Below are 19,845 nucleotides of genomic sequence, written 5' to 3'. Positions count from 1 at the left end.
TTGAAAGGTGCCCACAATGCCACTCCAAGTTCCCACATACTGATAAGCACTCAGTATGCAACAAGTGCCTTTCCCCAGACCATAAGGAGGAAAGCTGTCCAGCCTGCGCGCAGTTTCGATCCAAGAAAAATATTTGGAACCGACTTGCCGCCAGGCAAGAAATGCAGTGACAGGCACCAGACCCGGACAACATCTTCGATGATGACCAAGATCTACAAGAAGCGCCAGACTCGGACCTAGAGATCGTCACCGTAGAGGACTACTCGAACTCCGATGACGACATTCCACTGGGGCAAATCGTGAGTACCCTGCCCCCGACACCATCTACCCGTTACCAACGGCTCCGGAGAAGGCATCGCCAAAGGGCCTTAGCCAAGATCATAAAGTTTTGCTTGCCCTGCCATCCGGCTCTGCTCCGAAACCGAAACCCCAGGGCCCAGTAACATTGTCCCAAAGAAGGTTCCAGAGCCAAAGAAGGTCGTCGACCCGAAGGGCGTCGATCCGAAAACCGCCGCACAGCCAAAGAGCGTCGAGCCAAAAAAGACTATCGACCCCAAGAAGGCGGTGCAGCCCAAACTTGTCAAGCCAAAAGTGGTGTCGAACCGAACAAGGCCACACAACAAAAGGGTGCCGAACCAAAGAAAGTCGGTGAAACAAACAAGCCTTCGGCACCAAAATCCGTCGACCCGGCAAAAGGCGCCGTACCTAAGCCCACATCGAAGCCAGAACGACCTATCGGCCCGAAGACACCGGCTCCAAAAACACCAGTCGATCCAAAAAAGACAATGTACTCTGGAAAGGACACTCATAAAAAAAAACGACTCCAGTCGATCCGAACAGGAACATCGACTCGGAAGAGGACACTCCTCCGAAGAAGCCTACGGAACACAAAAAATGTTTCGACCTGAAAGTCACGGTCGACCCGAACACTCAACCCAGGACTGTTGAGGAAGAACTCTTCCACCCAGATCCCTCTGACGACCAAGCAAAAATTTAAATCAACCCAGAGACTTGTAAAGTTACCATCCTGCATAGAAAAAAGAGGCCTTTGGACTTTGAACCTCAGTCCCCTATTCCACTAAAGAAAAAGGACTTTGGGACTTCTCCTTCTAGACCCTTCATTCCTTTTCAACCTATCATGCCTACTACTCTTTTTAATCCATACACTCCTTATTCTCCTCATCACGGGGACGATGAAGGTAACATAGGGGATGAGCCACAGCCTCAATATGACTTCCCACAGGACCCTAAACCACAAGAGGAACCATGGGAAGAGCCAACTGACCCTTACAACACCCATCCCATCCCTTATATGTCCTCTTATCCTACTAAGCCGTCACCTACTGATGACACAGTAGTTTTTAATCAACTCATAGAGAGGGCTGCACAGTTCCACAACGTGGATATGCATAACGACCCTGTTGAGGAAGACTTCTTGTTTGACACCTTCCCTACATCAGAAATAAGTGTCAAAACACTTCCCATGTTCAAGGGAGTTCTGAAACATGCACCTGACATATTTAAGGATACAGCCAGGGCACGAGTAATCAACCCCAGAATAGAAAAAAGTATAGGGCAGCTCCTACAGATCCTACTTACATCAAAGGACAGTTACCACTTGATTCCCTGGTAGTGGCCAACTCACAAAAAAAAGCCAACTCCCAAACCACTGGGGAGGCACCTCCCCCAGACAAAGAATCAAAAATACTAGAGGCATCAGGGAAAAGAGTAGCAGCACAAGCCTTCAACTCGTGGAGGATCGCTAATACACAAGCCCTACTGGCTCGGTACGACAGGGCGCATTACGACCAGCTAGAGACCCTAATGCAGCACCTACCTGAACCTTTCAAAGCACAAGACCAAGATCTCATACAGGAAGGAAAATTCATAACACCTCCATCAAATGCGCGCTTGACGCAGCAGACACTGCAGCTAGGTCAATCAACACTAGCGTTCTACTCTGCAGACATGTATGGCTGCGTATTTCTGGCTTTAAAAATGAGGTGCAGTCCACTATCCTTAACCTGTTAATCAGGATTTTCTATTTGGCCCTGCTGTCGACACCATTTTAGATAAAATGAAAAAGGACACAGACCGCAAAATCAATGGGGGCATTGCAATTTCAGCAACATAGGGGCTCCTTTCGTCGCTCCTCGTACAAGGCGAATACACGAGGACATACCTCACAAACAACGGCCTCATAAAGGTAACACACAAAGTTCCTTTACCAAAAACACAACCAGATGAGGCTACAGAGGTATCCATACCAAGGGAAGGGGACGTGGAGGCAATCACACCAGTGCCTCCACTGCCTCAAAACAGTGACTCTATCACACTACCTCCAGACCACTTAACACCGGTCGGAGGCAGACTCCAACAGTTCCTACCTGTCTGGAACACAATTACCACAGACAGGTGGGTGAGAGAAATTATCCAGTCTGACTACTGCCTTGAACTGACTTCTACACCACCAAACATACCACCCAGACATCGTCCAATGTCCAGAGAACACCTGTTACAACAAGAGGTGAACTGCATGCTAGAAAAGGTGGCAATAGAGCAAGTCCCTTTCCAACAGCAAGGGACAGGAGTATACTCCCTATATTTCCTTATTCCCAAGAAGGACGGCTCTCTCAGACCAATATTGGACATCAGACCCCTAAATCAATACATACTGTCTGAGTACTTTCATAAGATAACATTACAACAAGTGCTCCCGTTGCTACAACAGGGGGATTTCTTAGCAACACTGGACCTCAAAGATGCGTATTTCCACATACCCATCCATCCAGCCCACAGAAAATACCTCAGGTTCACAATAGAAGGTCAACACAACCAATTCAAGGTTTTGCCCTTCGGGGTTACCACGGCTCCAAGAGTGTTTACAAAATGCTTAGCGACAGTGGCAGCACATCTAAGGAGGCAGCACGTCCATGTGTACCCTTACCTGGACGATTGGCTAATACAAGCAAAATTGTACCAACAATGTGCAGCACACACGTCTCAGACAATCCAGCTGCTACACAGCTTAGGATTCTCAATCAACTACACAAAATTACATCTGCAACCGTCCCACATACAGCAGTACCTGTGAGCCACCATAAACACCTCAGTGGCAAAGGCATATCCAAACTCAGCTAGGATATCCAGTATGCAGACTCATTCGCAAATTCCTGCCAAAACACTCTTTGCCAGCTCAAGTCTTCATGCAACTCATAGGCATGATGGCCTCCTGCATATTCATTGTCCCCCATGCCAGACTTCAGATGCGCCCATTGCAGGGATGCCTAGCACGGCAATGGAACCAGGATCAAGGACAACTAAAAGACCTAGTGTTGGTAGACCGTCTCACTCACAACTCTCTGCAGTGGTGGAACCCACAAAACCTTTCCAAGGGGCGACTGTTCCAAGAGCCGGTTCCACAAATAGTACTAACAGCCGACGCATCACTGACAGGCTGGAGAGCCCATCTCCTTCAATACACAGTATAGGGGCTCTCGACAACCAAACAGAAAAGGCTGCATATCAACCAACTAGAGTTGCTAGCGATATTCCTAGCCCTAAAAGCATTTCAGAAATACTTGTACAGCAAGACGGTGTTGATCCGGATGGACAACATGACCGCGATGTACTATATCCAGAAACAGGGAGGAACGCACTCTCCACAGCTGTCCCATCAGGCACACAGCATCTGGAAGTGGGCGATTCCCAAAAACATTTTTCTCCGAGCAGAACAACTTCCAGGGAAGGACAATCAAGTTGCCAACCTGCTCAGCAGGCACAGCCAGCAATTACACGAATGGGAGATTCACCCCCAGGTCCTTCAGCCATTCTTCGAGGAGTGGGGTCACCCAGAAATAGACCTGTTCGCCACAAAAGAAAACCCGAAATTCCAATACTTTCCCGCCAGGTTCCCACATCCATTGTCACAGGGCAATGCGATATGGATGAACTGGTCAGGCAGATTTGCGTACGCTTTTCCCCCAGCACCATTGATCCCGCTGGTGGCACGCAAACTGCGGCAACACTCCCTCACACTAATCCTAGTTGCTCCCACATGGGCGAGACAACCATGGTAGATGACATTCCTGGAACTCTCAGTAGTTCCCCATCAAAGACTGCACCTTGCACCTCATCTTCTAACTCAAAACCATGGAGAAATCAGACACCCAGATCCCAATCAAATGAACCTAGCGATCTGGCTCCTGAGGTCTTAGAGTTTGGATATCTTAACTTTCCCCCAGATTGCATGAGCATCATTAGGGAGGCAAGAAGACCAACCACCTGAGCGTGCTATGCAGCTAAATAGAAGAGATGTTATTTACTGCAACAATAACCAAATCAACCCCTTAGACGCTTCTATACAAAACATTATATGTTACCTGCTGCATCTACAAAGATGTAACTTAGCATACTCTTCAATAAGACTACACCTCGCTGCTATAGCAGCATACCTTCAAAACAGGCCACACCTTTCACTGTTTAGAATACCAGCAATCAAAGCCTTCATGGAGTGTTTAAAAAGGGTGATTCCTCCTAGGCACCCCCCTTCCCCAGTCTGGAATATAGTGCTTACCAGACTCATCAGCCATCCTTTCGAACCTTTACATTCATGCGAACTACAATTCCTAACGTGGAAAGTTGCATTCTTGGTGGCCATCACCTCACTCAGAAGAGTGAGTGACTTTCAAGCGCTTACAATTCAAGAACCTTTCATGCAAGTACATGCCAACAGGATGGTTCTTAGAACAAACCCTAAATTCATGCCTAAGGTTGTATCCAATTTCCATATCAACCAATCAATAGAACTGCCAGTGTTCTTTCAAAATCCACAGTCGGTAGCTGAGAGAGCCCTGCACACACTAGACGTCAAGAGAGCTCTACTTTACTATGTGGACAGAACTAAATCCTTTGGGGAAAAAAAGCAACTGTTTGTTGCCTTAGCACCACAACACAAGGGGAATCCAATTTCAAAATCAGGAATAGCCAGATGGATAGTTACATGCATTCAGATATGCTATCAAAAGGCAAAACACACTTTAACCGGCCCCCCAAGAGCTCACTCCACTAGGAAAATGGGGGCATCCATGGCTTTCCTAGGAAATATTCCTCTTGAAGATATCTGTAAGGCAGCCACATAGACCACCATACACACTTTCACAAAACACTACTGTGTAGATGTTCAAACAAAACAGCAAGCTGCTGTAGGCCAGGCTGTCCTCAAAACTCTTTTTCAAACTGCTGCAGCTGGCACAGGTAGCCACCGCTAGAGGAGATACTGCTATACAGTCTATGCACAAGATATGAATTCAGCAGCCCACATGCCTGGAACGGAATATGCTACTTACCAGTATGCATCTGTTCTTGGCATGTAGGGTTGCTGACATTAATATCGCCCGCCCTCCTCCCCGGTGCCTGTGGCAGCTGCAGCATTCTCTCTGGCATGGCCATCTCTTACTTTACTATCTCCATCTCTGCCACAATGGCGAAAAACAATATGGAGAGGATGCCCATGCGCACTGTAGTCCAGGTGAAGAGTCACCTATCTCGTGATACTTCGAAGATTCTTCCAAGCCAACAAGTGCAATCATCCGGACCCAACACTAGACGGCGATCTATGCACAAGATATGAATGTCAGCAGCCCTACATGCCAAGAACAGATGCATACTGGTAAGTAGCATATTCCATATGTATGTATATATGTGTGTATATATGTATATATGTGTGTATATATGTGTATATGTGTGTATATATGTGTATATGTGTGTATATATGTGTATGTGTGTGTAAATATGTATATATGTGTGTGTATATATTTATGTGTATATATGTGTTTGAGGCATGTGGGCTGCTGAATTCATATCTGTGCATAGATCGCTGCCTAGTGTTGGGTCCGGATGATTGCACATTGTTGTCTCAGGTCAAGATCTTACTCCACATTCTATAGCCCCGCGTCAAGGCCCAGCTAAGAATATTTTGAAGGAGCCATCGGTCGATCAACCACAATCCGCGGTGAAATCGAAACTGAAACCGACACATGCTAAATCGAAACCAAAACTGCTAAAGACAGTCCTCGGATCGACGGTTTCGGATTCATCGGATCCAATCAAATCGAATAGTGTCATCGACCCTTCGGGGTCACAAGGGGGCGTCGGCCCGGAGCTCGGGCGCCAAAGCCTGGATGGAAGGTCAAGCACGTCACACTGACGCAGTCGACGTCTACGTCCAAAGATGGCGACACTGACAAAGGACTCCAGTCTCAGAAGACTTTCGAACCGAAGCTTCCAGCCTCCAAGCCACTAGTGGTCAAGGCCTTCGAGTCGAAGACTAAACTCGACCCGAAAGAGCATGTCAAGTCAAAGCAGAAGAGTGTGCCTGCTGCGCACCATGAGCTCGAGTCGACGCAAGGCCACAGACAATCTACTGATAAAACAGTCGGTCGGGTCGAAGACCGCGCCACCCTCGAAGGTGTGTCCGTCTCAAATGCTTACGCCAATGAAGTACGGGCTGCCCCCGACCGCGCGACCCAAGGCGTTCGAGCCACAAAAAGCACCGACAGTCAAAAAGGTGTCGGTAGTCCCAAGAAGTCAGGCCATAGAAGAGGACGTTGTGTTCCAAGCGCCCTCCTTTGATAATCAATCAAAACTATTAATCGACTCGGATTCTGGCAGACTCACTATTCACAAAAGAAAAATCATTCCAGAAAATCCTATGGAGTCATACAAGATCCCACTCAAAAAGAAAAGGGACTCTGCCACCTCACCTGTTCTTTTTGAACCTGTGGGATCCTATGGACAAGAATACACCTGTTCTCCCACACGTACCAATGAGGATGTGGGGGAGGGATACAATGAGGACGAATTTACTTATCCTGTTGACACAGATCAAGAGGAGCCTCAACCCTGGACTGACCCTGTTGACCCTGGTGAGCCACACACCACGCCTGACACTCAGTCCTATACAGTCAAAACCTCGCCTACTGAAGATACTGCTGCGTTTAACGCATTGATTGAAAGGGCGGCCAATAACCATGACGTGGAAATGCACGCTGACCCGGTGGAGGAAGACTTTTTGTTTGATACTTTCTCATCTTAAGAAAGATCAGTAAAGACATTGCCTATGCTAAAGGGTGTCCTTAAACACGCTGGTGGCATTTTCAAGGAGACCACAAGGGCAAGAGTTGTGAACCCAAGGATTGAAAGGAAATACCCGCCTGCGCCTGTAGACCCTACGTACATCAAGGGCCAGCTCCCATTGGACTCCCTAGTGGTGGCTAATGCTCGTAAGAGAGCGAACTATCAGACAAGTGGTGATGCTCCTCCTCAGGACAAAGAATCCAAAATCTTGGAACTTCTGGCAAACGAGTAGCGGCTCAAGCGGCAAATATTTGGAGAATCTCCAATACACAGGCCCTATTGGCTAGATATGATAGGGCTCATTACGAAACATTAGAGCAGCTACTACAACACCTGACTGATGCTTATAAGGAGTGAGCAGAAATGCTGATACAGGAGGGGAAGCTGATTTCAAATGCATCCATTAAATGTGCGCTAGATGCAGCAGGCAGCAGCTAGGGCCATCAACACTAGTGTGATTCTTAGAAGGCATGCCTGGCTACGCATCTCTGGTTTTAAGCCGGAGATACAAACCACTTTACTCAATCAGTCTGTTAACCCTGACTTTCTATTTGGTCCTGATGTAGACACGACCCTAGAAAAAATCAAAAAAGACACTGACAGCAAAATCCATGGGAGCTCTGCAGTCACAACAGTTCAGGGGCGGTTCCTTTCGTCGCTCCGGTAACAGGGGAGCCTCAAGAGGTCAAGCATAACAGCAAGCCCAATACAACATAGGAGGCACACAGACCACCTATAACAAAAACAATAGGGGTGGATACCGTGGGAACAGCACCAAAGGCAGAGGGCGAGGAAATAATAATGCCAGATCCTCCGCCGCCAATAAGCTGTGACGTCTTGTCACTGCCCCCGGACCATATAACACCGGTCGGGGGAAGACTTCAGCAGTTCCTGCCAGTCTGGGAAGGCATCACCACAGACCGGTGGGTGAGACAACTTATCCAATACGGCTATTGTCTAGAACTAACTTCCACTCCACCCAACATACCCTCAAGGCACCGTCCTATGTCCGCAGAGCACATGCACTTATTGCAGCAAGAAGTCATCTGCATGCTGCAAAAAGGGGCCATAGAACTCGTGCCTTTAGAACAACAGGGTACAGGGGTGTACTCACTGTACTTCTTAATCCCAAAGAAGGACGGGTCTCTCAGGCCCATTCTGGACCTCAGACCCCTGAACCAGTACATCCTGTCAGAACATTTTCACATGCTAACTTTGCAGCAAGTTCTACCATTGCTCAGTCAGGGGGATTTCCTAGCAACCCTAGACCTAAAGGACGCATATTTCCACATTCCAATTCACCCAAGACACAGGAAATATCTTGGGTTCACCATAAACAACCAGCATTACCAGTTCAAGGTCCTGCCTTTCGGGGTCACTACAGCCCCCAGAGTGTTTACCAAGTGCTTAGCGACAGTAGCTGCGCACCTTAGGAGACAAAACATCCATGTCTTTCCTTATCTGGACGACTGGCTTATCCAAGCAAAGTCAGCCCAGCAATGTGCCAGCCACATGTCCCGCACGATTCACCTCCTGCACAGTCTAGGATTTTCACTAAATTACCCAAAATCTCATCTTCAACCTGCCCATGTACAACAGTACCTGGGAGCGACAATAAATAAATTGATACTTGTATAGCGCACTACTCACCCGCAAGGGTCTCAAGGCGCTTGTACGAATATCGCTGTGGAACCCATCCTGGCTTTCCCTGTGAGGCGTCCACTCCTGGGCACCCCCAAGGTGGAAGCCCAGCATCCTTGGCGTTGTGTGGGCCTTTGTGGAGATTAAGCAAGCTATTGCCCAGAGTTGCAGAGTGTGGGACTCCATGATTGGAATAGGCACCGAGGCGAGAATTATCAGGTCCGTGGAATTTTGAGCCCAAGACCCGCCGAGGCAGGGAATTGAACCCTGGTCCCGGGCTAGACCTCTGCATCAGGGTCTGCCGCTCCAATCATTGAGCCACACTTCTCCATATACTCTCATATACATAAACACTCTGACAGCGCAGCCAAACTCGGCGAGAATCAACAGCATGCAATTGCTGATTCAGAAATTCAGGCCCCAACACTCACTCCCAGCGCAAGTATTTATGCAGCTGATGGGTATGATGGCCTCCTGCATCTTCATAGTCCCTCACGCGAGGCTACACATGCGTCCGCTTCAGGAGTGCTTAGCATGACAGTGGAACCAGGCTCAGGGACAGCTCAAAGACCTAGTGTTGGTGACTGGTCGTGCACACACCTCTCTGCAGGGGACAACAGTTCCAGGAGCCTGTACCACAAATAGTGCTGATGACGGACGCATCTCTCCAGGGCTGGGGAGCGCATGTCCTCCATTATACAGTGCAGGGTCTATGGACGACGCAGCAGCAGCCGATGCACATCAACCTGCTGGAACTGATGGCAATCTTCATGGCAATGAAGGCGTTCTAATTGCATTTGTGCAACAGTCGTGCTGATCCGGATCCGGACGGACAACATGACTGCCATGTATTACATCCAGAAGCAGGGAGGAACACACTCTCCACAATTGTCACATCTAGCCCAGAGCATGTGGAAGTGGGCCATTCAAAGAAACATGTTCCTCATGGCGGAACACCTCCCGGGCAAAGACAACCAGATGGTGGACCTGCTCAGCAGAAACAGCCATCAGATGCACGAGTGGGAGATACATCCCTCGGTGCTCCAACCGTATTTCCAGCAGTGGGGTCATCCAGAGATAGACCTATTCGCCACAAAGGAAAACCCAAAATGCCAAACCTTCCCCGCCAGGTTCCCACACCCGCAATCTCAGGGCAATGCGATATGGATGAACTGGTCAGGCAGATTTGGGTACGCTTTTCCTCCATCACCGCTCATACCGCTAGTGGCACGCAAACTGCGGCAGCACTCAATGACGCTCATCCTAGTTGCTCCAACATGGGCAAGGCAGGCATGGTACACCATGTTCCTAGAACTTTCAGTGGTGCCTCACCGACCCCTGCGACTCACACCCAGTCTCCTCACTCAGAGCCGTGGAGACATTCAGCACCCAGATCCGCAACAGTTGAGCCTTGCAATATGGCTCCTGAGGTCATAGAGTTTGGCTACCTGAACCTGCCCCCAGACTGTATGAACATCATCAAGGAGGCAAGAAGACCTACAACCAGGGCATGCTATGTGGCAAAATGAAAGCGATGTGTCATTTATTGTTCCAATAATGACATAATTCCGCTAGATGCATCAACGCAGAACATTATTTGTTATTTGTTGCATCTACATAGATGCAGTCTGACCTATAGTTCCATCAGGATACATTTAGCTGCAATGGCAGCTTATCTTCAAAACAGACAGCATCTTTCCCTTTTTAGAGTGCCAGCCATTAAGGCTTTTATGGAGGGACTCAAGAGTAATTCCTCCCAGACACCCACCTTCACCTGTCTGGAATCTGAACATAGTTCTCACCAGACCAATGGGACCACCTTTTGAACCTCTTCACTCTTGTGAAATACAGTTTCTAACATGGAAAGTGGCCTTTCTAGTAGCAATCACATCGCTAACAAGAGTTAGTGAGCTTCAAGCCCTAACTATTTAAGAGCCTTTCATACAGATTCATGCTAATAGGGTAGAGCTGCGTACCAACCCTAAATTTATGCCTAAGGCGGTGTCACAGTTCCACATTAATCAAACCATAGAACTGCCAGTTTTCTTCCCAAATCCAGATTCAGTGGCAGACCGTGCACTGCACATACTGGATGTTAAAAGAGCTCTCCTGTATTACATAGACAGGACAAAAGATTTCAGGAAAACTAAGCAACTGTTTGCCTTCTCTCCACAGCACAAAGGCAACCCCATTTCCAAATCCGGTATAGCCAGATGGATTGTTAAGTGCATACAGATCTGTTATCAAAAAGCTAAACGCACATTAACAGTTCCCCCAAGAGCGCATTCCACATGCAAGTTAGGGGCATCCATGGCTTTCCTAGGTAACATTCCTCTAGAGGATATATGTAGAGCGACCACATAGACCACCATACATACATTTACCAAACACTACTGCGTAGATGTACACTTCAAACAGCAAGCTGCTGTAGGCCATGCTGTTCTCAGAACTCTCTTTCAGACTGCTGAAGCTGGCACGGGCAACCGCTGCTGAGGAGGAAACTGCTATTTATTCTATGCACAGATATGAATTCAGCAGCCCACATGCCTCGAACGGAATATGCTACATACCAGTATGCATCTGTTCCTGGCATGTAGGGATGCTGACATTCATACCTCCTCCCCGGTGCCTGTCGCAGCTGTAGCACTCAGAACTATTCTCAGGCATGGTCATCACTTACTGTATTATACTCCATCTCTGCCACAATGGCGAAAAACAATCTGAGGATGGAGGAGATGCCCATGCGCACTGTAGTCCAGGGGAGGAGCCACCTATCTCGTGATACTTTGAAGACTCTTCCAGGACAACAATGTGCAATCATCTGGACCCAACACTATGCAGCGATCTTTGCACAGATATGAATGTCACCAGCCCTACATGCCAAGAACAGATGCATACTGGTAAGTAGCATATTCCATATGTATATATGTGTGTGTATATATGTATGTATATATGGTTTTCACATATATGCGATGTTTCCGGGGTCCCGCACGTAGGCGGGAATATTCATGTGCCTATGACTTTTATGAGGATACCCCTGGAAGAGAACCAGGAATACAGGTAAGTAACTTAACCTATGTGCACGCCAAGCATTTTACCTATATCCTGCTACCCTCTTACTAGAGAGATGGCAGAACATCTTAATTTTAACACCTGCATCTCTTCCCTTTTCTAGAGTTCAGGCCATATTCCCAACACCTGATCCAGCAGCACTGAAGGACCGGCGAATGGAGAACTTGGTGGCATATGCCAGGAAGGTGGAAGGGGACATGTATGAGTCTGCAAACAGTAGGGTAAGAACCTGTGCCCAAAGCTACAGTGCAGAGGTGTCCGTTGGGAGATGGAATGGGATCCTTCCAATTCACCTGAGGCATATGATTTTTACTGGATACTTTACTAGCATACTAGCATTTTTTTAAAGTCACTACCTTAGTCACCCCTTAACCTGTCTGTTCATCTCTTCATTGGCCTCTTTTCACTTATTTTTCTCTTGTCCTCTACTCCTTTTACAGCTCTTCCTCCTATAGTTAGTGCCTCTACACCAGTTTTTGATTATTAATCGATTTATAAGCCTAAATAATTCCTCGTTGTTCAATTGTTAATGTCAATAGCAGTAAAGAACATGAAATTGCTTGACATGCTACAAACAACTTTTTACCTAATGGTAAAATTCACCTTGTTCAAAAGCATCCAAACCTAAGCCAATGAGGTGAATGTGCTTGTATGTCCACTTTCCGAAGAAGCCATCATAGTTCAGAATTCTACCACATGCACTGTGGTGGAAGTCCTTCAATACACCCGTTCTCTTAATATTCTGTGGTTTTGCTGAGAGGAAATGGGTTGTACTATATGGTGTGGTTGTGCGACCTTGACGTGCAATACTTTCAAACTCCTTTAGGACTCTTAGGTTTCATTGGTCAAACATTCAGCTCAACCGTTGGTAGCTGTGGCTCTGAGGAGCAAGGCTTACATAGAGGAACAAGTGTAAAGCAGGTAAACACTACCAAAACAATTGAAGTAGAAATCACTAAGACACCAATGTAATCCAAAACCAATTTATAAAATAGACTATATTTTAATGTATTTTTAGACCCCCAACGATAAAGCTCCACGGAGGATTCCAGAGATAGAGAACTTACTAGGTATAGTAAATCAAAGCATTCATCTCAACAGTGAACAAGTACTGGCAACTTCAACAAATTTGGCACTTAGAAACTTTTCACCAAAAATTTGGGCTAGTTGTATTGCGGTCACTTAGTCACTTAAACATCCAACTCCATTAGAGAGCCAGCTTTATAGGTTGAGGCAGTTTTGCAGCGTGAATCCTTATCTGAAAGAAACAGGTTAGTATTGGATTCCTTACCTCAAAATATCTGGAAACTTTTGCGTAGCAGTACTCTTGAGTGCCGGTAGGCATCATCTGCGGCTCCGCGTCCGTGTCGTTGGTGCCGGGATGACCTCGCTGGAGTACTAAGACGCCGCCCTCGCACGCTGACTACAGTTCTTTTTTTTTTCCCGGAAAAAGTAGTACCCATATATTGACTAACTTTTTCGATCATATTTGATCATCTTTCGAAGTCACTCGACTCCGGTGCTGGTAGGGATGCCCGGGTTCAAACCCTGCTTTCGATTGGAGCTGACTGGTGCCGGTTACCGACCCCCCCATGGCTGGTGCCTTCACTGTCTGGGCCCCGACTATGACGACAAGTCCTGCTCCGACTGCCGGGCTCTGACATCGAAAGCTAGACGGGTGCGGTCCCGCAAGCGACTCGAGCTCCGGCAGTCGGCCCGCGCCTCTACATTGGGCTATATATATGTTAGAGCCCAAATGTAGCCCAATGTAGCCCAAAGATGGCCACCAGAGACAAAAAAAAACAAATGTAGCCCAAATATCAGCCAGATGTAGCCCAACTATAGCCCAATGACAGAATGTCACAGAGTGTTCTAAAGAACAACTAGAACGCTAACAGTCTTACTTATGACAAAAGTATGGCACACCTGAAGTCATCTTGATTGGAATAAAGTGGTAACACTTAATACATTTAATTTGAAAAGGAACAAAATGAGGGGTTGCATTTTGCCATAGAAGTTTTTTATATTTATTTATATATATATATATATATATATATATATATATATATATATATATATTCATTCACTGAAAAACCCATAGTTTTCACACCAGTTATAGTTAGGTGGAAATTTTACTCGCATAAAACCATTGAAATTCCCACGTTATGAATAACCTGCATTGGAAACATGAGAAACAACAACAAAGTTGGTTTAGAAACTGTTTTAATGCTTAGAAAACAGTACAAATTCTCATAAAACACAAAGCATAGAAAGCTCCCAGGCTGCATTGCAAATATACAGTCTAAAAAGACTGAAAAGCTAACCTGTAGCTGTATAGCAATAAACTGACACCGTGCCTTTAAGGCACTCATGACCCCCAGCTTCCCATCATACCTCAGGGGTGATAGTTATGTCAGTTGTTCTTTCCGGCTCCTTAAGGAAGGATCCTGGCAACACAGCTCCACTCTTTTCTGATTTCTTCAGAAAATCTTTTTCACTTTTGACAACTTTTATTCCTTACTTAGACGTTTTTCAGCAGTAGAAGTAAGAGGCTGTCTTTTTTTGACCAGTTTGGGCATTTTTAACACCTTAAAATGCCATCTCTTCTTGACTCTTGCCCTTCTTGAGGTAAGAAGGCCAAAACAGACTCTCATGAAGTCTGTATTCTCTGTCTCCCTGAAGATCATGACCCGAAGGCCTGCTCTCACTGCCAGAACCTGTCCAGAAGAACTTTGAAGGACAGGTAAAGAATTTGCATTTATGGCCTGGCAGAGAAGTCTAGAGGAAGATCTCCAGTCAGGAAGGGCTTCAAGAGGGCTAGAACATCTAATAAAAGTAAGTCCTCGCGTCCTTCAGCTTCAGCGTCCGGCTCGGCGCTGAAAGAAGATCTTCAAATGGGTCATTTATCGAAGAAAAGACCCTCGACAGCGGGCTCGCCGTTGAGAAAAGGTGCGTCGTCGAAGATTCGAGATCCTCCGCTGTCGTCAACCCGGCGACGATCGGCGTCGAGGCGCAAAGACTCTGCGTCAGCAAGGCGTTCGATGTCGAGGGCAGGATCTCTTCTGTCATCACAGTCCCATCAGCGATCGACGTCGAGAACAAGGACCCCTCCGCCGTCAACTGGGCGACGATCGGCGTCAAGGGTGAGGTCTCCGTCGTAGTCTCAACGACGTTCGGCATCGTAGGCGAGAAAAACCCCTCCGCCGTCGTCTCGAAGACCTTAGACATCGAGACCGGATGCAGCTCCGCCGTTGTCTAGAAGACACTCGGCGTCGATTGAGAGATGTCCACCGTCTGCTTCTCATCGCCGTTCGACGTCGAGACAGCACTCACCTGCTTATCATCGGCACCGGTCACTGTTGAGACGGCGTTCGACGTTGACAAGACGGCAGGAGCCTAGATCGACGTCTGGAGCACGTTCGACGTCGAGACAGGCCTCGGTGAGGTCTGGGGATGGATCGGTGGTCCTGGTGACGGAGTCAGCCTCACGCCATTCGTCCTCTCATTCTTCCAGGAGGGATTCTTCAAGGTCGCCCACTCCGGAACCTGCTACCCGCGTCTGCAAGTCTCCTTCGAAACCAAAGGAGGCTCCTGCTGCAATTCAGTTGTCCCCAAGATGGTATCTACCTGTAAGTCATTGGCAGGACTCAGGAGCAGTAAGACTGATGCAGGAATATGCCAGTTCTGCACATAGGTCTCCTCTTCAGAGACTGGTGGACGAAGCGGACCGAGCGAGCCTTCCTACACACAGGCATGAGAGTTCTCCGGAGAGAAGGCACGGCAGTCACGTTCTCCGAGATGCGAGGAACGCACTGTGAGATCGAGAGAAAGGAGGAGTAGTGCACACCGAAAGGTAGGAACACCATATACTTCCTCTACTTTCTCCACCCGATCCTCCAGGAGGGATTACTCCCCCACACTATCGGACAGCCCGATTTCCAGGGTCTCTTCCATAGATGACATTTCCACTTACCATGAGGTTCTGCAGAGAGGTGCGCAGAAGCTCAATATTGCGATGTCTGTCCCGCAAGTCAAGACAACAGTGATTTTTGAGATTCCATCAGAAGACCGCATCTCGTACTTTGTTGACATTGGTACCTGGGATCCTTGACCCTGTCATGGACACTTTTTTAACTCCAGCAACCATTAAGGCGTTGCCGGCTCGTCTCTTGAAGAAATACAAGCCAGCTACCTTGGATCCGGTCTTCGTCAAGACGGATTCGCCTGCAGACTCTGTCATTGTGACAGCAGCGAAGAAGACGCATGCTGTTTCGGCCACTTCTGTTCCACCAGTCAAAGAGCAGGTTCCAGGACTCGTGGGGTCGCAGGGCCTGCATGTCTGCTGCTGCCTCCCTTAAAGTCTCCAGCGCGGCTGCGTTGCTTGGCAGGTATGACAGAGCACTCTGGGACTCTTTGGAGCGTTTCAAAACAAAGCTCCCAAAGGAAGACCAAAAGGATTTTACTGAGATAGTCACAGAGGTATCTTTGGTGGCTAACCAAGTGATAAGCACAGCGGCAGATGGCGTTGTGCTATCAGCGCACTCTTACGCGCATGGACTATGCGCCAGGAGATCGTCCTGGTTAAGATTAACAGGACTGAAGCTAGATGCTCAGTAAAGAATCATGAACCTCCCGTTCTCTGGCTCTTCTCTCTTCGGCACTCACGCTGACGAAGAGATGAATATGATGAAAACCGAGTTGGACACTGTCAAAGCGGTTAGGTTGGAGAAGGAGTTTAAGCGCCGATACAAATCCAACCAGCGCAAGGGGCCTAAACAGAGCGTTCAAACCCCTCAGTGGTCCCAAAACAAGAACCGGGGGAAGACCCAGTTTCGAGGAGGAAGGTCCAACAGAGATAGAGGTGGTCACCAACAGCAGTCCTCTACCACGACGGAAGGCGGAAAGTCATGAGCAGTGGCTTCCTCCGCCGCAGTTTCACACTCCAGTGGAAGGAAGTGCTTCTCAACATCTAGCAGAGTGGGCTATCACAGGAGTTCGCTGTGTGCTGAATATACTACGCAATGGATATGCGCTACGTTTCCGTGCGCTTCCGAAGGACATACCACCAAAAAAGTCTTGTCCTCGTCAGTTAAAGCTGCTTCGAAAAAAGGTGCGAGCTCTTCTCTAAAAGCAGGCGATAGAGGTTCCACCCGCTCAAAGGAGAAGGAGTTTTTGCAGTGTGAATCTTTCTGGATTCACTATGCTGTGCATATTCCGCAATCTGGTGGTTGGATCCGGAATCAGTCTTTTTTTTGTTTATTTTTGTAGCCCAGGTGGGCGTCGACGTCCCACCATTTGGTGTACCTTCGGTGACGTCTGCATACTTCCGGCGGAAGCTCCCACCCTTGGGCTTCATCTTCAGATTCTTTTTTCCACCGTTGGGTCTGGATCGTCACGTGAAGCTCCAGAAGTTTTGGAGGAGAGAAGGAGAAAATACAGCAACTTTTCGACAGAGAAGACCTGAGAAGATAGAGAGAAGACCATCAGAGAGGAGACGACGAAGAAGGGGAAGAACCTAGAGATCTTCGATGTCCTTCGGAGAATGCCCACACAGGGGGCCCCCTGTGCGCAGGGATGTACAAGACACCCTTTAAATTCTGCAGAAACTGCCACCACAAGTTTGCGCAGAAGGACCAGCACCCGGTCTGCAACCTTTGCCTGCCAATCAACCATAACTCCAAAAGCAGGCGATAGAGTAGGTTCCACCCGCTCAAAGAGGAAAAGGAGTTTACTCCAGATACTTTCTTGTCCCCAAAAAAGATCAGGAGGACAAGTTTCGACCAATTCTGGACCTTCGACTTCTGAACAAGGTCATTGTGAAGGAGAAGTTTCGCATTTTGGCCCTTCACCAAATATGTCCACATCTGCAGGGGCTTGGATATGTTCGGTGGACCTCCAAGATGTGTACTTCCACATTTCCATTGCAAAACGTCATCGGAAGTACCTGCGGTTTGTTGTCGGCCACAAACATTATCAGTACAAGGTCCTGCCCTTTGGACTGAAGTCGGCTCCGCACATCTTCACCAAATGCATGGCAGTGGTGGCAGCTTTTCTTCACAGAAAAGGTCTTTGTCTATCCATAAAAATGAAAGTACACAGCAGCAGACCAAGGTTTAGCACATCAACTTCCTCTGTTTCATAAGTTTGTGTGGTGCAACCACTCACCATCCGCTGCCAAGGATGTCTAACATACAAAGAGTTTACAAGAAATTTGAGAGGTGCGCTCGGTGACGTAAATAGTGAAAAAAGTTCATGAAGTTTGTAAATCTTCTGTTCTTTCTTTATTGAATTCTTTTTTTCTCTCTTTTTAAGATACAAAGGCACAGCCAACGGGTTTCATTCCCTTTAGTGCCTTGGGAATTTCGTCAGGGCTACAAATGGGAACATCTCAATCCGATGGTCCGAAATAAAATTGCACATCTATCATAGGCGCAAGACAAAAGTTTTGTCAGCGATCTGAGCCTGAGATTCCTGTATTATATAAAATTTGTTGGAAAGGAATCCAAGTGCGTTCCTCCGTGGGCGATGAACAGTTGTGTTTAGAGGAAAAACGGGAGTTTATCCTCGCCCCCGGGGGGGGGTAGTCCGTAATGTGAGAAGTTGGCCTGATATATAATGTTCACTATTCTAGTGAGCACTTTGTATCAGTCCAAACAACCCTTATGGTGATTGGTTATAAGTCAACCTTATAGACCAGCTATCCTAGTAGCATGGATACGAGCAGTCATCGGGCTAAACTCTAGAGGGCGTGTTAAGCCAGCTGTTATACCATCACATATACCCCTTGAACACCAAGTGAAAGGACACCACACAAGTGTTATGAAAATAAACAGTGTATTTATTTAGATCACAACAGCCCTGTACTCTTTATGAGGACCGGGTACTAAGCACACAACAAAACTCTTACGAAAATACTTTAAGTTGCACAATTTACACAAATGCCCGAGGGGCACGAAAAACCATATACTATGAAAGTGGAATGCGAAATTACTAGCAGGTAAGTACTTGACTAATAGGCTTTGGAATCGCTAGGACTACGTTACTGAACCTTCAGATTACTAGTAGGAGGCCTAGGGGACTCTGGTGCAGAGTGCGCACTCTCACGCGGGATGCGGGACAAAGTCTAAGGAGGCTAGTAAAAGCAAAAGTTAGTGTTCTCGGGCGAACCCGACTAGGTAGGTTGAAAACGAAAGTGGATCTGGACCCTTGGATAGTGAGGCTATGCTGGGGCACCGAAATGCCGAAGTTACCTAGCCCAGGGGCTGCAGCTGCATAGGTCTGAAAAGACGTCGGGAATCCTCGTTGACGAACCAGGAGCCTGAAGAAAGAAGTTGCTGGCAGGCGACCAGTGAAGATTGTTCGAGTGATCCAAGCCTGGATCGAAGATGGATGACACCTGAAAGCAGAGGGGACCAAGTTCTTAATCACTAGCCAGTGATTGTGTGGGCACCAGGATGGCACCGGGCGAAGTCACCTCGACCAGGTGAGTGGGCGACGCTGAGCTCTGCAGTCTCACGGACCAGGAGGCGTTGTCGGCCACCAGGATGGAGGTGCGAGCTGTCCCACGATGGTTGATGCTGTCGACGTCGCTGGACCCAGGATTGGGTCAACAAGTCTTGGCAAATTCAAGCCCACGCGGTGGACCTAAAATGGCGTCTGGAGTGGACCAGGGGGGTCCGGGGTGCTCCTCTTTTGGAAGGGAGCAAGGGCCAGTCTGGAGCAACCAGACCAGCAGAGTTGTCGTCGTCGATCGTCGTCGGGAAGGCCACAAGCCAGCGGGCTAGTAGCCAGACAACGCGGTGAGCAGCCAAAAAGCAGAAGGGCCCCACGCAGATCGTGGAGATGCTGGGGGGCTGGACTTCGGTGCTGGAGCTGCTCAGGGTCGGGGCTTCTCGGACCCCAAAGCACTCACCAGAGGATCCCTCGGCGGTCGTGCTGGATAGAAGTCGTGCAGTTCTGATGATGGCCGGTCCCTCGAGGTCTCGTTGCACCTAT

The 19,845-nt window shown here is 47.9% G+C and overlaps 1 protein-coding gene across 4 annotated transcripts in view; it reads left to right on the top strand.

Annotated features, from left to right (window-relative positions):
- EP300 (EP300 lysine acetyltransferase) overlaps positions 1 to 19,845 on the top strand; it is a 520,590-nt gene that overhangs the window by 165,190 nt on the left and 335,555 nt on the right. For all 4 annotated transcript variants that reach the window (XM_086958296.1, XM_086958288.1, XM_086958278.1 and 1 more), the window contains exon 9: positions 11,954 to 12,071. In XM_086958296.1, the coding sequence (XP_086814422.1) occupies positions 11,954 to 12,071 (118 nt within the window). The remainder of the gene's footprint in view (positions 1 to 11,953; positions 12,072 to 19,845) is intronic.

This window comes from Lissotriton vulgaris, chromosome 1_1, assembly GCF_964263255.1.
Source record: "Lissotriton vulgaris chromosome 1_1, aLisVul1.2, whole genome shotgun sequence".
NCBI classification, from domain to species: domain Eukaryota; kingdom Metazoa; phylum Chordata; class Amphibia; order Caudata; family Salamandridae; genus Lissotriton; species Lissotriton vulgaris.
The sequence above is the reverse complement of the archived record's forward strand: the minus strand, read 5'-3'. Positions and strand labels throughout refer to the sequence as shown.